This window comes from Hesperophylax consimilis, chromosome 8 (assembly GCF_061612785.1).
Source record: "Hesperophylax consimilis isolate HC1 chromosome 8, BYU_Hcon_1.0, whole genome shotgun sequence".
Lineage (NCBI taxonomy): Eukaryota > Metazoa > Arthropoda > Insecta > Trichoptera > Limnephilidae > Hesperophylax > Hesperophylax consimilis.
Genome location: NC_142843.1, coordinates 32,649,163 through 32,666,885, shown reverse-complemented (window position 1 = coordinate 32,666,885; position 17,723 = coordinate 32,649,163). Strand labels below are relative to the sequence as shown.

The 17,723-nt window shown below is 35.8% G+C and overlaps 2 protein-coding genes across 3 annotated transcripts in view; one reads left to right on the top strand and one right to left on the bottom strand.

Annotated features, from left to right (window-relative positions):
* LOC149421904 (uncharacterized) overlaps positions 1-12,459 on the top strand; it is a 166,445-nt gene extending 153,986 nt beyond the window's left edge. For both annotated transcript variants that reach the window (XM_089634140.1, XM_089634141.1), the window contains 3 exons: positions 4,722-4,928; positions 5,877-6,068; positions 8,038-12,459. In XM_089634140.1, the coding sequence (XP_089490266.1) occupies positions 4,722-4,928; positions 5,877-6,068; positions 8,038-11,633 (3,995 nt within the window). In that variant the 3' untranslated portion in view covers positions 11,634-12,459. The remainder of the gene's footprint in view (positions 1-4,721; positions 4,929-5,876; positions 6,069-8,037) is intronic.
* The window catches only part of LOC149421903 (DNA oxidative demethylase ALKBH2-like), a 213,445-nt gene extending 195,970 nt beyond the window's left edge, over positions 1-17,475 (bottom strand). Inside the window, exon 1 of the mRNA XM_089634333.1 lies at positions 17,410-17,475. The gene's annotated coding sequence lies outside the window, so the exon portion shown is untranslated. The remainder of the gene's footprint in view (positions 1-17,409) is intronic.
* Between the last annotated feature and the right edge of the window lie 248 nt (positions 17,476-17,723).

Genomic DNA, 17,723 nt, shown 5'->3' with positions numbered 1-17,723 from the left:
TCTAAAGCATTTATTATTTCCTTGCACCACAATGATCTATTCAAAACAAAATACACTTATTACAAATTTATGATATTTCGCCTGAAGACAATTTGTGTACAGATGAAAAGACCAGACAAAGATAGACAAATAAACAAAAGTAAGTACAGTAGAACCCCGATAATTCGAAAAAAAACGCGTAATTCGAAATTTTCGCAAAAAAAAATTACGCAGAAATTTTTTTTAAATTCGAAATTAGTTAATTCGTAATGGATAAAAATGGGAAAGGATAAAATATGGGATGTGCAAGGTGCTTTTATAAGTGGAAGGGGGTGCATGGACCAGATCTTCTCATTGCGTATGCTCACCGAGAAGTTTCTGGCAAAAAACCAGAAACTTTTCTGTGCCTTTGTAGATCTACAAAAAGCATACGACCAAGTCGACAGGAAAAAGCTATGGAAGGTGTTGTCCAAGTATGGAGTGAATGCGAATCTGACTCAGGCAATTGCGTCTCTATATGAGGGAAGCGTTGCATGTGTTAAGGTAAACGGTGGTTTTACGGGGTGGTTTGATATCACAAAAGGTGTTAAACAAGGCTGCGTAATGTCACCGTGGTTATTCAATCTATGGATAATTGTATGCAAGAATTGAAAGAGGTGGGATTGGGCGCGAATTTGAGTAATCTGAAAGTATGTTGCCTGTTGTATGCTGATGATGCGGTGCTGATTGCTAATAGTATGGATGATCTGCAGTCTCTCGTGTCTAGGATGAACGAAGTATGCGTGAAGAATGAGTTAATGATGAATGTAAGTAAGTCTAAAGTAGTGGTGTTTGAAAGAGAAAGTACGAAAACAGTGTGCAATATAGCTGTGAATGAGGAATACTTGGAGCAGGTGGATGAATTTGTGTATTTAGGAAGCATGTTTACGAGAGATGGGAAGGCTGACAGAGATATTGAAAGAAGAGTAAATGCAGGTAACTCCATTAATGGAGGACTGAACGCAGTTGGCGCTAACAAAAAATTGTCCAAAGAAGCGAAGTTAGCAGTCCACAATAGAGTGCTGGTACCTACCCTGATGTATGGAAGTGAGGCATGGAACTGGCAAAGAAAGGATGAAAGTAGATTGAATGCTGTTGAAATGAGATCCCTGAGGCGTATGTGTGGTAAAACCATGTTTGATAGTGTGAGGAATGTGGATATCCGCAAAGAGTGCAAGGCTGATGTAAGCGTAATGAGTAAGATTAAGAAAGGGACGCTTAGATGGTTTGGGCATGTAGAGCGAATGAGCGAAGAAAGGAGTGTAAGGAGAATATACGATGCAAGTGTGAATGGTAGCAGAAGTCGGGGACGCCCGAGGAAGACATGGCACGACCAAGTGAATCAGATACTTGAGTCGGGCCATGTCAAGAGTCAGAACAATAGAAGAGGATGTATGAGACGATGTATGAATGTGAATGAGGCAAGGAGTGTATGCCAAGACAGAGTTGTTTGGCGGTCCGTCCTCTCTGCCTACCCCTGCGGGGAAACTTAGTTAGAAATTTAGTTAGTTAGTTAGTTAGAAATTTATTTTGGTCCGCGCACAAAAATTTGCGAAAATAAATCATAATATTTCGTAAATCTGAATCTAAAAGTCAGCCGTGGCGGTAAAACGCCGAAAAATGTATTTTTACGTTGTTATACATCGTCCTAATTAGTATTATTATTTTGTAAATCTGAATCGATTTACACTGGAATGTTTTATTTTTTCAAATTTATTTCGAATATCCGAGTTTCAAGGGCCGAGAAAATACGTTTTACGCGGATATATGTCGTAGTTTTACGAGTTTACACCAAATATCTGTATTTAAAGGGTCGGCCGCGACGAAACTCGGCCACGAAATTTGGATTTACGCGTAAATGTATCGTATATTTACGAATTTATTTCGAATATTTGAATTTAAATGGCCCGCTGCGACGGAAATCGGCCGCGAAATCTCGATTTACGCGTAAATATATCGTATTTTTACGAATTTATTTCGAATATCTGAATTTTAAAGGGCCCGCCGCGACGGAAATCGGACGCGAAATTTCAACTTACGCGGAAATATATCGTATTTTTACTAACTTTACTTCGAATATCCGAGTTAAAAAATACGGCGCGACGAAAATCACGCCGAAATATGACATATTTTTACGAATTTACTTCAAATATCTGAACTTAAAACGCCGGCCGCGACGAAAAACTGCCGAAAAAATTCGATTTACGCGGAAATATTTCATATTTTTACGAATTTACATCAAATATCTTAATTTAAAGGGTCGGCCGCGACGGAAATCGGCCCCGCATTCTCGATTTACACGGAAATATATCGTATTCGACGGAAATCGGCCGCGCATTCTCGATTTAGACGGAAATATATCGTATTTTTGCGAATTTATTTCGAATATCTGCATTTAAAGAGCCGGCCGCGACGGAATACGGCCGCGAATTCTCGTTTAACGCGGAAATATATCGTATTTTTACGAATTTAAATTCAGATATTTGAAATAAAGGGCCGGCCGCGACGAATATTACCGCGAAATCTCGATTTACGCGGAAATATATCGTATTTTTACGAATATCTCAATTTAAAGGGTAGGCCGCGACCGAAATCGGCAGCGAAATCTCGATTTACGCGTAAATATCTAGCATTTTTACGAATTTATTGCGAATATCTGAATTTAAAGGGCCCGCCGCTACGGTAATCGGCCGCGAAAATAAAGAAATAATTGGTATTAATACGAATTTACAACTAAAATACCACCCGGATTTGAAGAGGCGGCCGAGAAAATCGATTTTCGGCGTATTTTTTTTTCATAAAAATATGAATTACGTGGGAATTCTTTTTGATGTCCCGGGGATTTCGAATTAACGAGGTTCTACTGTATTGACACTTTGTAAAAATGTTGGTAATGATGATCTTTAAATTTTATTACGACCGTACTGGGTGTCCGACCCTTTTGACACTTTGTTGTAACTTTGCTAGCTTTTTCTTTACAGATTTCGCACCTACATAGTATGGGGGAAAAACCAAAGCGGGTGGTTTACGACATGATTGTGTTGCAAGGGCTATTTACGAAAATAATAATAAAAAAATACCTACTTATCTAGTTTGTCTTTGTCGGCATATCTTTTGTTACACACGCCGCAAGTAAAAGTAATAAAACACAACTTTGGGACTTCACAAATCGTAAATAACGAATTTCGTTTTATTTTTGGAATTCCCTGATATTTTAAGAATATTTTGAAATTCCCTGACATTTCCCTGATAATTCCCGGTTCGGTAAAATTCCCTGATAATTCCCGGTTTTCCCGGTTTTCCAGGTCTGTGGCCACCCTGTAAATCTATTTACTTTGTAGACAGCTGCTGTTGTAGTAACAATAGTTGTGAGAATGGAACTGAATTATTCAATATCTTTAAGATACACGATTGACTTGATCGTGTCGTATCTTCTTCGGGCGTCATCACATACCTACTCTCCAAAATAATAATAAATAAGTTTCCTAAAAATTTGTTAATTTATTCTTCTTTGGGGCTTGAATTTTGGGAGAATCGAGCAGATGACATTGGCGACATAATATTAGATTAATGTCTCTATTCTTTTCGCGTGCGCGGTTTACTATAGTCTACAAGTTTGGATAGGCAGTATCAGTAACTCACCATGTGTTCGGTGCAAGTTCCCGTAAAAAACTGGACTAACCAAGTCAAAATTGTTCTATAATTCTTCCAGTTTGCACAGCTGGAGAGTTGGTTTACCAGCCGGGACAGGCGGTGGCCGGTAGCTCGCCGTGTGAGCACTGGGCAGTGTTTGTGTGCGTGGCCGATACTGAGAGGGGTCCATCCACCACCACGGATTGGAAGCACCCAAAAGCCCTACATTAATTTTTTTATTTTATTTTATTATTTTTTTTTTTAAATTTATTGCACAACAGATAGATTATCCAATTACTGTACAACTCTCAATTTGACAATCTTAACACCTATGAAGATAATTATTATACAAAAAAAACTTTAGGCTATTTAAAGAAGAATTATATATATCTATAATTGCTGTGCTTCTGAGATTTTATTCAATAGCACCATTCCTCTTGTCATGCTATGTTGTGCTAGAATATCTGTTCTGCCGTATGGTATTTTGAATAAGTCGTGTCGACGACTACGGCTGAAGTTTTCGGGCACGTATAAACCATAGCATTCCAAGAGGAACGGGCTATCAATATAGTTATGGATTATGTTAAAACTAAGTATTGCAAGATTTGCATGACGTCTAGTTTCCAAGCTAAATCTATTTGTTGCCTCAAGTAAGTCCACATGGTGCATGAACCTTGGATAAGTTCCACGCACTGGTCTTCCATAATTCTTCCAGTTTGCACAGTTGGAGACTTGGTCTACCAGCCGGGACAAGCGGTGCCTGGTAGCTAGACGTGTGAGCACTAAGCAATGTTTGTGTGCGGCTAATGGTGAGGGGTCCATCCACCACAATGCATTGGAAGCATCCAAAAGCCTTAACTTTATTAGTAATCTTTAATAATTCTTCCAGCTTGCACAGTTAGAGAATTGGTCTGCCAGCTGGGACAGGCGGTGCCCGGTACCTCGCCGTGTGAGCACTAAGCAATGTTTGTGTGCGGCCGATGCTGAGAGGGGTCCATCCGCCACAATGCATTGAAAGCACCCAAACACCCTGCATTAACTTTATTACTAATCTTTGATAATTCTTCCAGCTTGCACAGTTGGAGACTTGGTCTACCAGCTGGGACAGGCGGTGCCCGGTAGCTCTCCATGTGAGCAGTGTCTGTGTGTGGCCGATGCTGAAAGCAATAGTCCATCCGCTAGCACCAGCGTTCAGTGCAAACCCCTGCAGTGCGAGATCAAGGCGGGGTGCAAAGCCCTGCATCGTGCCGATTCATGCTGTCCGCTTTATCAATGTGGTGAGATGTTTATTATGTTATAAATACCATCAAAAATACTAATTTCGATTGTGGGAATGTCACTATGTGAGTGATTGTAACTCAATGGTTCAATGAATCGGATTTGCTTTGAATACTGATTGTGTGAAGAAAGCGATAAAGTACCAACCTATAATATAACATTTTAACATAAAATTATTTGAATTGTCATTTTCAAAATTGGAATTGATGTGTCAAGAATTTAAACTATCCCGTAATTTTTTTTACGTTTGTGCTAGTTGGAAATAAAATTTTAAAAATATAAAATTATGTTTAATTATGAACTAATGTTTATAAGACAAGGTTTTCATGCATAGCACAAAGGATAACAAATTTATTTAAATTATTCGCCTGAAATCCACACAAAACTTTTAAATCTCCCGAGAAAAAATAAATGCATTAATTCATTATATTTAATTTCATTGCGACTCTTTGAATTCAAATTTCATTCAATTCTGCGTTTTTAGTTTATAATGAAATTCTTCAAGTTTAAGGAAGCGTTGTTTCACAGAATTTGAACAAATCATCAAATTTCAAAGTTAAAATTCAAGTTCTGTGAAAGTTTCATTCAAGTTCTGTTATTATTTATCACAGGCTGGTTGTTTCACAGTACTTGGATAGTAACTATGAAAAATACACAATAATGTTTTAACTATCCTTAAAGTATAAATAAAAAGGGTATTGAAATATATAATGATAAAACTGAGCCTTTATTTGAAAAATAACCGCAGAAAGATAAAATTATTTAGCTTAACGGAAATGTAGGCAAATATATATTTTAGATATTTAATATTTTCACCACTATTTTCGTTTTTAAAAAGCATGATTTGTTCTTAAATATGTACCTACAAGCTCACAATCTCATAAATAAATTATCCCATATTGAATTATCGAGCCCGTAACAAGTTTGTTGTTAATAAATGATTTCAGAATGTGAACGAAATGGTACGATTTTCTCCAACGGGCAGAAGCTGGTGGACCAGGAAAACCCGTGCCAGGCGTGCTTCTGCCAGGGTGGAGAGATCATCTGCAATGAGATAGCCTGCTTCCGGAGGGATGACTGCGAGCCCCGCTACGTGGCAGGCCGCTGCTGCCCAGAATACGACCATTGCCCGCCCAGCGGTAACCAACTATTACATTATAAATACCTACACATTGAAACATAACACTGAGTAATCTAAAAGTATTTTACCTGTTGTAAGCTGAAAATTTTGTGCTGATTTGTAACAGAAAGGAAGATCTACAGTCTATCGTGTCTAGGATAAACGAAGTATAGGGTTTTCCAATAAGAGGTGTTATTTTATTATGTAAATGAATTAAATTTTTATTTATTTTATATACATAAACACACACTTGCCACAAATTACACATCAGTTCTTTTATTTTATTATGTATATAAATTTAAAATGACAGCTTCAAAAGTAACATCTACCGAAATAGCGGGATTAGGGAATGCAATCCCGGTATACCGGGATCCCGAAATACCGAGATCCCGCAGACATTTAGCGGGACTAATCTCAGTCGAAAATTTTGCGGGATCCCGCTGGACTGGCGGGATTACAGAGAATTACCTTCAATTCACTTACAATGCGCTAATGACTATTGTGCCAACCAGCGTGGAAGCTGAAGGAGCTTTTTCAGCCGCTGGCTACCTTGTGTCCAATATCAGAAGCCGTTTATCAGATGACACAATTAATACTTTAACTTTTTTACGAAGCTATTTCCAAAATAATGTTTAATTAAACTTATGATGCTCATTGTACAAGAATATTGTTTATCGTGTGAACGTTATTATTTAAATTTAAGTTTCAGTTCATTTTCAGTGCTGGCAATCCAGGCGTTTATTTTATTTTCATTTGTGTACATAGATTTCTTTTACCCACCTCACTAGACAAAGTCTGTTCCGAGGCGGGTATGTTATGTAAATTTATGTATTATCTTATTATTTGCCAATTTATGACTTAAACTTTACCTATGTCTAACTAAAGGTATACCTATTAATAAATCATTTAAAATGTCCCAAAGAACTTGTTTTATAATAGGTATAAATTTAAAAGTCTAAAAACGAAGTTGGTAGATCGAGGTATCAGGTCTTTATTATACTATTATTACTTTATTATACGATTAGATATCTAAGTCCACTCTGCTGGATCCCGCAAATACCTGGATCCAGCGGGACTAAGATTGTTCAGTCCCGCAAATACCTGGATTGACATTTTCTTGCGGGATTGCATTCCCTAAGCGGGATATTCAAAATAACACCTCTAATTGGAAAACCCTATACTTCGTTTATCCTAGACTATATTTATGAAAAATGAGTTCATGATGAGTGTAAGCAAGTCTCTAAGCTCATGGTGTAAATGAGAGAGAGCTAAAAGAGTGTGCAATGTATGTGTATGTGGAAAGTATATTTACGAGAGATGGAAAGGATGATATTGAAAGAATGGTAAATGCAGGAAACTCCATTAATGTAGGTAATGAACGTGGTTGGCGCTAACAAAAAATTGTCCAAAGAAGCAAACCTAGCAGTCCACAACGGGGTGCTGGTACCTAGCCTTATGTATGGTAGTGAGACATAAACCTGGTAGAGGAAGGATGAAAGTAGACTGAATGCTGTAGAAATAAGATCCATGAGGCGTATGTTTATTAAAATCTTGTACGTACGTGTGAGAAATGTGGATACGCAAATAATGCAAGGCTGGTAGAAACGTGGCCAGTAAGATTAAGAAAGCGACTGCATGATGGTTTGGGCATATAGAGTGAATGAACGAAGAAAGGGGTTAGAGATAATATAAGCGAATGTGAAGGGTAGAAGAAGTCCATCCCATCCTGTGGAGAAACGACGTGATGGTTATTAAAACATTCAAATCCTGGCATTTACAGGACGTTTAACAATGTTAATATTTTCAATCTGATCCTCATATTCAACAGAACTTGCTCCAGAGAATTTTATTTTTGACGAACTTGATTCAAGAGTATCTTCTCTTTAGTCATGCTGAGAATCATCATATCCACTGGAATTGGAGGATTTTTTACCTCTCTGCTGACATAAGGAAAACAAATTTATAATTATTTTATTTTTCGGTTTCAGATAAGGACAAAGAGAATCGCTTTCATCCAAAACCAGAAACCAACAGCATCAATACAACTCCCGTGAAGAAAACACCTCCACCTAACAATTTCAACGCTCCCGAGTCATTGAATAAAGGCAAGCCTTGGCCCTCTGCACCGCAATACAACATCAAAGAAGTAATTCCACCACTCAATAATGAAATACGTATAATGGAAGTTTTGCCTACGAAAAAGCACTTGCCTACAACAGAACCATCTTGGGAAGTTTATTACGCAGACTCTAACCCACTCAAACAATCAGGGAAGGTAACAGATGTTCCGGAAGAAATAAATACAAATGAAGAAGCTAACCAGCCTCCTCCGGTATTGAGAATAGGCGACCAACTACTGTTCCTCAAAGTGGGTGATCTTGTTCCCGAACATGCAGCGGGAAGTACACAGTCACCAATATTCACAGTGATTGGTGCTGAAGGTCTACAACGAGTTGTAGAAGATCCGGAAGAAGGGTTTGAAAACAGAAATATTCTCTCAGAGTCAGTAAACGACACTGGAAATGATCATACCGTTCTGTCAACTGTTGAATCTGCTGTCCAAGTTCAAGTTGAAAATGAACAAAATGATACTTCTTCAAACGACAGCAATGAAACTTCTTCTGGAGATGTACCTTTACCGGTGAAGAAGACCAAACAATACGAAGTTAGAGATAATGCAACTGAGAGTTTGGATGAATTGCTTCAGGAAGCAATATCTGATCTTTATGAAACCACTTCAAGAAGTTCATTATTTACATCAAGGAGCGATGATGAAACCAGCAGCCCAAATGAACTGGTGCCAAACAGTATCGATTTCAGTAATAATAGTGAGAGCTACAATGATTCCGCCTCGACTTATGTGGAATCTTTCACTGAACTACCACACCCAGAAGAAAATGCCATTCCAGAATATCACTTGGAAGAAGAGCATCAACGTATCCCAATAGAGCATTTACCAGAACACAATCCCGAATATCCTCCAATTCCAGAGGATATTATGATTCTGAGCATGACTGAAGATACTCTTGAATCGGGTTCGTCAGAAATAGAATTCAGTGGAGCAAGTCCTGTTGAGAATGAGGATGAGAATGAAAATATTAACATTGTTAAACGTCCAGTGATGCCATTAACATCACCATCGAAACATTATCACGTTGACGCAAATCCAGTTAAAATTTTGCCTGACATTCTGCCATTTATAAGAGAAAACCGAACTGATGAAGCCAATAATTCTACAGGAGAACTGGCTCCTGAAGATTGGCTGAAGGCGACTGAACAAATTGAAACAGCCCAAATTGAATTTAACAGTCCATTGTTAACTTTAGATTCTGCTTTACCAGACAGCATTTTGCGTTTCTCAAGCAAATCGAGTAATGAAGACGATGACAGCAAAGAATATATTTTTATAACTAACAATACACAAAAAAGTATTGTCGATGTAGCCGATTTCGGTAAGTCTGACCTAACTACTGATGAACCAATCGGGCAAACAGATATTGTGGAACTAGAAGGAGAGTTCCGATCTCCAGGGGAACCTTACCTCATTCCTGAATGGGAGCGAAACGGAACTACTGAAGAACCTGGTCTAATTCCTAGTACTGAAAACGGTGATTTATACACAATCAATTCGGCAAACTTTGAAACAGAGAAAAATCAAACAGAAGATGAAGAAAAATTCAGCAAGCCTTCTAGTAATGATTTCGATTTAGAAAATCGTCAGATCCCTGAAAGCACTTCAGAATATTACAAATCATCTTCGACAGAGGTGCCCTCTTCGACTAGCGATGCCTTGATATACTATTCTTCAACGGAAATACCAATATCAGCGGATAAGTTGGATGACAAAAATAAAGACGATCTGAAAATTGACATTTCAGCAGATCTTACAGACGATGCATTAACTATTTTTACCACAGAAACTTCCAACCCATCAACACCAGAGTCTAGTCTAGCTTCATCCACTGAGAATAGACCAATCCAAGAGCCTTCCAGCACGGAGAAATCATCCAATGCTGAATCAGAAATTATTCGGGATCCTGAATTGACAAATTTGAATAACGATGGTATCCACCCACAAAAGCAGAAAAAAACTTCAGCTTTGATTGCTGATGTAAAAAGTGATTCAGGAAAGAAACATAACATTTTGGCAGATTTGATAAATTTGGTAGGGGATGTGGCAAACATTGGAAATCATGATGTTGAAGTGTCTACGGTTCAAAACAGTATTGAATTCTTACCTAAGAAGGGAAAAGATAACATTATAGAATCTGTCAAGACTTCAAAGGATTCACCAAAGGAAACGGTTGTACATTCAAACCAGTCGGTTGATAATACTGATGGTGAGTTAACCGAGTACCATTTCTCAGGAGATAAAACAGATGATGTAGAAACTCCAATGGAAAATGACAAAGTGGAATTTACAACCAAAAAAACATTAATCGATAACGATAGCGATGTTAGAAATAAGTGGAAGTCGACAGATGATATTGTCAAGGATATTGAAATTATACCCAAGGTAGAAAATAAGGTTGATAAGAAGAATCCATCTCGCGAAAAGATTATTGATGATATTAATAACAGAAATGCCTACGATGAATCATCAAATGAACGGCCAATTGAAAAACCAGCCAAAGAAATTGCAAAAGTTGCAGAAGTAATTAAGAATGTAGTCAAAGCAACAACAAAATCTCCAGAAATAATCAGCAGCATTGTTAAAGAGACTACAAAGGCACCAGAAATAATTGAGAAATTTGTCAAAGAAACCACAAAAGTTCCAGAAAGAATTAGAACTGTTATTAAACAGACTACGAAAGCACCAGAAATAATAAAAAGTGTTATGATTGAAACAACTAAAACTCCAGAAATTATTAGGAATACAGTCAAAGAAACCACAAAAGCTCCAGAAATTATTACGAATTTCGTCAAAGAAACCACTAAAGCTCCAGAAATTATCAGCGAATTTGTCAATAAAATCACAAAGGTCCCAGAAATAATTAGCAATATAGTCAAAGAAACTACTAAGGTTCCAGAAATTATCATCAGAGAAACTACAAAGACCCCAGAAAAAGTAATTGAAATTGTCAAAGAAATCACTAAGGCTCCCGAGGACAGAAGCAAAGTCGTCAAAGATATTGCAAAATCTCAAGAAATATTAAAAAAGATTATTAAAACTACTACTACAGCTCCTAAAACTGAGGATGTCATCATTTACACTACAATTCAAACAAGTACTCTTACACCAGCAATACAAGATATAGATGAAGATATTCCAAAGAAGATTGAATTCCCCGTTGTCAACGCTGATCCTGAAACCTTAATTTCAATTGAAAATGTTGAAAACTCGGCAGGAGAACAACAGAAATTCGCTGAAACAGAAACAACAGAAAACAGCTACACAAGCACGGTTATGAAAGTCTCTGGGAAAAGTTCTATGGACGAGCAAATGAACATTTTGAATGGAAGTGAGCGGGACAAATTAACGAAACGAGAAACGAGTTCGCAGTTGACGGACGGATCGAGCCAAATAGATGATAGTCTGATCAGCATCCTCCGAGGGTTCTTCGAACAACATTTCAGTCACTGAAGTATTTCTTTCATTCTCTAGAGCAAAACTACAACACATTGAATAACCTTGTCGTTTCACAAATTTTAGTCAGCGCTCAAAGGTCTGCATTGAAAGTTAGGAACGATCGAGGCTCCAATGTTGATTTAAGAGTTGAAACGCTTAAATGTCATAGATTTCCTATGATAGGTATTACTCTGATACTAGCAGTATTTAGCGAGACATTTAGAAATAATTTATTTATTATTAGAAACATAACTTATTTAAGAAGGTTACGTAATGTACGTATTTGTTAGTTTTAATCTGATTACGCTAGTCTTGGTTAGATGAATAGTGCGACAATGTCTACTGTGTACTGTGTGATCTGTCAGAAGCGGAATCTGGCAGTCGAGGATATTATGCGAGTAGAATTAATGACGACCGTGGATAAGCAGAAGTGATTTGAAAGGCTCTGCTAGTGCATGTCTTTGCCCGTATTGCCATTGTTAATTTAGACTAGATGATAAACTTTAATTATTAGTATGATAGATTAGTTAGTTGTCTTTGACATGGTAGTGATAAGTTTCAAATACAACAAATACGTTTGAATCTCAATGATAAAGTAGATTTAGAAAGTATTTGCTAATATTTTATTCTTTTTTTACACGTGAAAACTTTTAATTTTATTTAGGAATATAATTATATACAATACGATTTTATTATGTGGCAATATTTTTATCCTATAAGAAGTAAGCCTGATTTGTTTTTAAATTATTTTTTATAATGTTAATTTTCAAAACAGCTCAATAGGTAATTATTATTGTTTTTTACTAGTTTTATGTTTGATAACAGTCAATAATAATTGTTGTGTAACATTTATTTTTATAATGTAAGAATAAAATTTGTCTTTGAATTTATCTTTGAATTATTGTTGTCAATTTAAATTTTAATAAAAGGTTCTTTCCCTTGCAGAAAAATGTTATCCACAGTAATTAAAATTTTAATAAAATTAATCAATTTTTATTTATTCCCCTATTGCAAGACTAACCTAACCTGACCTAGCCCAATACCTAACGTAACCTAACCCAATACTATACCACAGCGAAGGTACTTTAAATGGCTCATAGAATTTATTTATTTATTAACGCCTTTTTTAGGGGCTTTAACATATGAATAGTAATTATACAAGGTTAATAATTATACATAAATGAACTGCCTCAGTAACAACATTTTGTATTTGTTTAGTGATGAATTGAAAATGTCCACTGACTTGGTATAATTATTTTCCTACATTAGTATTCTGGGCAGAGAGGAATACACATGGTAGTTAGTCATGTTATGACAGCTAGCAAAGATATTAGAAGAACGAGATGTGCTATGCGCAGTTCGTACTGTGTGGAATTGTTTTGCCGAGTGTCGCCGGTTTTGTTCACCAATACTACTGCACACCTTCGCTTGCGCTAAGGTATCCGCACTAATACATAGAACAGATTTCTGTGCGTACACGTCCCGATACCGTTTAAAGTACCCTAATTAGGTAGTACTCCGGCTACGGTCCGGCGGCCAACATAGCATATCTCGTTCTTCTAATATCTTTGACAGCTAGTATAGCACAATGCAACAACACTCGCCGAGCCTTCATAGAAGTCATTATTTATTATGTTCATTTTATAAATTAATGTTCCAAGTTGTCCGGGTAAAGCAGGTACGTTCAGCCTGCAGTCCCAAAACAACATGTGAGAAGCAAAAACACAATAGCCAGAATATCCAGGCATATTTGACGGCCGGCATAGTCCAGTGGTAACGCATTGGGCTGCCATTCCGAAGGTCGCGGGTTCGAACCCGGCGTGCGCAAATAAATTTTATTTGATTAATTTGTGTTATTTCACAATTGATTAATTAAAATAATATATAGTATATAGTATATTTGCGGCACGTTCCAGAGTGGAAGATACTACCAGTATCGCCCTGGTGTAAGACCACCATTCAGAATTGAAACGTTGCTCTAAATGGCTTTAGCCGTGTTTAGTGACTAGATCTGAATAGCCAGGTACTTCCCCACCTTCCTCTTTCCCTTCCCCACTTACCTTCAGCCTCACAACATCCCCCAATTGGGGATGCCATAGTCTCACTGGCTCCAGACGGGAGCAGTTGGGACTCTTGTGAGGTATTCACTATAAAAAATAAAAAAAAATAAAAATATTTTAAATTGTAAATCTATCACAAGAGGTTTGGAGAGTAAAACTGCTAATTTAAAATGTAATGCTGATAATACTGATTACTGATTCAACAGTTACGGCTCATATTATAGCTCATAGATATTAGGAAGAAATGGATTTCTTCATACTATTAAAGACACAACTAAAATACTCGATTTGTACGAACAAGCAAAAAAAAAAAAAAAATCGATTTTCTGGAGTTGAGAACATAATATACGATATGTATTTAATAATTTCTCATAGACTCCATAAAACAGTTACATGTGTACACCAATATATTAAAACGATTTCAAATTTAGAACACATAAAAGTATAGCTACAGTAAATGAGAAATGGTAAAAAAATATATACTTAAAAATAAACAAGTAGTATCAATAATAAATAGCAAAAGTAGGTATGTACACATTATGTGTATGCTGTGCTATGTACATAAATGCAAAATTGAAAACAATAAAATCAAATAAACATGGAAAAGGTAACATTATTGTATTAAATTAGTTGGTACAACTGGAAAAATTAGTAACAAACACAGCAAGTACAAGTTTAAAAACATCACTGGTTTGTGAAGTGATGGCGCTCCAGCAATGAATGGTAAAAGTGAGATAAACAAAACACAATCTGCCAAAAGAGCTGCCAGATAAGTTTAACGTATCACTGGATTGCTTTTAAACATTGAAAAGGCACACTGCCAAACACAATACACATAATGTAAATAAAATAAATAACTTTATAAAATGTATATTCGTTTATCTTGATGAAGAAACCATTGGTTTTGAAACATGTTGATCCTTTTTGATTTAATAGTAGTGTTTACAAAGTTATTTATTTTATTTAAAAATGATGCCACAAATTTATTTTGCAATTGCAAACTGGAGAAGACAATGTAATGTATTCGTTAAAAGCGTTCATTTTGTGGCTTTCCATAATTACAACATAAGCACATAAATTTGGTTTAAACCACTTTATTATAGCACGTCTCTCCCGGTTTCAGAAGTGCTCTATCAGGAGAATAACTTTAATTTTTTCTAATATTCTCATAATGAAGACAGGGCATTCTTAAGCTGGCAGAGATGTGTTGTAAGTGGTTCAAAACAAATTTACTTGTTTATATTTATATCACAATAATGTCACTAAATGTTTATAAAAATTGACTTTCAAAAAAGTTTATAAATTGAAAATATACATTTGTTTGACTGTGTTTTTTGAGTGTGAGCATTAATAAATTAGTTGTGGAGCTCATATATACAGTAATATCTTGTAATATAGTAAAACGTACTGAATAAAACAATGTAGGTAATATAAAAATCTTAAGGTGGCTGTAAACGATCAAATTTGTTCGTCAAATTTTACGTTTGCTCGTCACGTGTTTGATGAACAAAGCCACAAACGTTCAAACGAAGTTTTTCAAACATCAGTTCATTTATTTACAGCTTTCGCCGGGGATTGTCTGTTGACGTTTGTTGTATCCAGTCTGAAGTGAGGTGAATAGTGAAGTATTTTGTTTATTTTTAAATGACGGATACGGACAAAGCATTTCTTGCATTGGCTTTAGCTCTGTCTTAAAAATAAGTTGTTGGTCTAGCGAATGGCTAAAATTGATAGTTAAATATACCCATGAAAATTGGCTTAGGGATATATTACATACAGAACCAGAAGATTATGGTAACTTTCTACGAATGGATAACCCAACCTTTAATTACTTGTTAGAATTACTTTGTCCTCGTATTGAAAAAAAAGGATACAGTTATGATAATGTCTATTCCAGCATCTCAAAGGCTATCGATAACTCTGAGATATTTGGCAAGTGAAGCTGATTTTGAAGATTTAAAATTCTAATCCAGCTTTGCGCCTCGTACACTCAGCAACATTATTTTGAAACATGTGAAGCGATAAATGAAAAATTACTCAATATTCAGGTAACTTTTATTAATTTTAATCATACAGTGCATCAAAAGATTTCAAATAGTTTTTCTTTACTTCTTTTTCTTCATCAGTATAACTAATTGTCTGAGTTGATAGTTAACGAATGTAACCAGTCACAGACTGCTTTCCTGACTGCAAAGTTCCATATTCCGTTGCTGGAGTATGTGATCGCCCAATTCCTCGCCATTACTGCAACTTCACTTTCCGGTTTCTTAAAATGCTCTTCAGCCAATAACATTAAGTCCTGTTGCAAATTATCATGTTTTTTCTTCTTTTTTGCCGGCTCTGAACTTATCGATGATTGAGATGAATCAAGTGTCGGTGTTTTCTATAAACAATGAACAACAAATTATAAGTATAATAATACCCATTTATTTTCTTTCATGATGTCAATTTTCTAACTGTATTGGGGCTGTAGACGGAAAACATGTTACACTAATAAAACCTGAGAATTCCGGTTCCTATTATTATAATTACAAGGGATCATTTAGCAAGCCAATGCAGACCATGAATTGATCATTGTTGATGTTGGCACTAATGGTAGAATATCAGATGGAGGAGTAATAAAAATACAAAGTTTTGGAATCACTTTGAAAATAAACAGTTACATATTCCAGATCCTGAAGAATTATTGAAAATGTGTTTGGTAGTCTTACAAATCGTTTTAAGATTTTTCCAAAATCTATTAAATTATCTCCTGATAAAGCGAAAACCGTAGTCATGGCGTGTTGTCATTTACACAATGTACTTATGAAACAAAAAAATTATTTTCAACATGGTGAGATAGATGTCGAAGATTCTGTCACGGGGACTATTATGCCTGGTTCTTGGAGAAATTAACAAAATCAAATGTTAGAAATTGAACAAACTCAAGCAAGGAACTCTGCTTTGCAAGCAAAACAAGTTAGAGGTGACTTTTGTGAATATTTTAATACCGTGTGCGCTGTTACATGGCAAAACAAATGCTTACAGTGATTTGATTGAAATAAGCATGTCTACTACAGTAAAATTGTGCTTCTACTGCTTACCTGTTGCTCGATGCTGCAAATACTTGGCTCCTCTTCCATCTGATCTTCCAGAAATTGCAGATCCTTGTAATACCACAGTGTGGGTGTGTATAGATCGTCGGTTCCAGAGCCAGAAAGCCTTGATTTTTTTTAATTTTGTTTGACTCGCGTTTGTAAGTCGGGCGTAAAATGTTTGTTTTTTTATTCACGTCTTTTTCTGTAATATTGGCATGACATACTTTCAATAAATCTGTAATTTGTTTTATTCCACTGACGTTCAAACTTTCCATCAATCAGAATTTCTGACAAACGCGTCAAGCACGTAATTTGTTTGACAAACACGTCAAACAAGGCCGCAGACGTTCAAATAATTTGACAAACAAATTTGATCGTTTACAGCCACCTTTACACAAAATATAATAATGTAAGTAACTAAGCATTGATTATCAACGAAGTTGTAATAAGCTTTGTTTATACTTGCGCAAAATATAGGTTCTACTAACTACGGAATATCTTATAGCTGGATGATAACATGGAATGAATAATTTTATTTATTGCAAATGGAATGTTGGCCATCATTTGAATATAAAGGATTATCTCTCTTCGGTTCAAACGTGTGTAGGTACTGTAGGTGGCAACTGACAATGTAGTTAATAAAATTAAACTTACCGATTTAGAAAAAACGGTTTATTTACTAACAAAACATAAGTGTACAAAATCCACAGATTCACTTAGGTTCAATGTTATTTTGTAATTTGACAGGAATAATGAAAACAAATGCAGTGTTGCAAAGCTATAAAATTTGATTATTGTTAAATCATTAGAACTAAATGTAAAGACTCCTCCCATAAACACGAGCTCCTGGAGCTCAACTTATGGAGAAATAGAATAATAATGAACAAATTATTTATAAGTCTGCATATTGTTATCATTTATAATGATAATAAATAAAAAAAAAAAATAAAAAAAAAAAAAAAATCGAA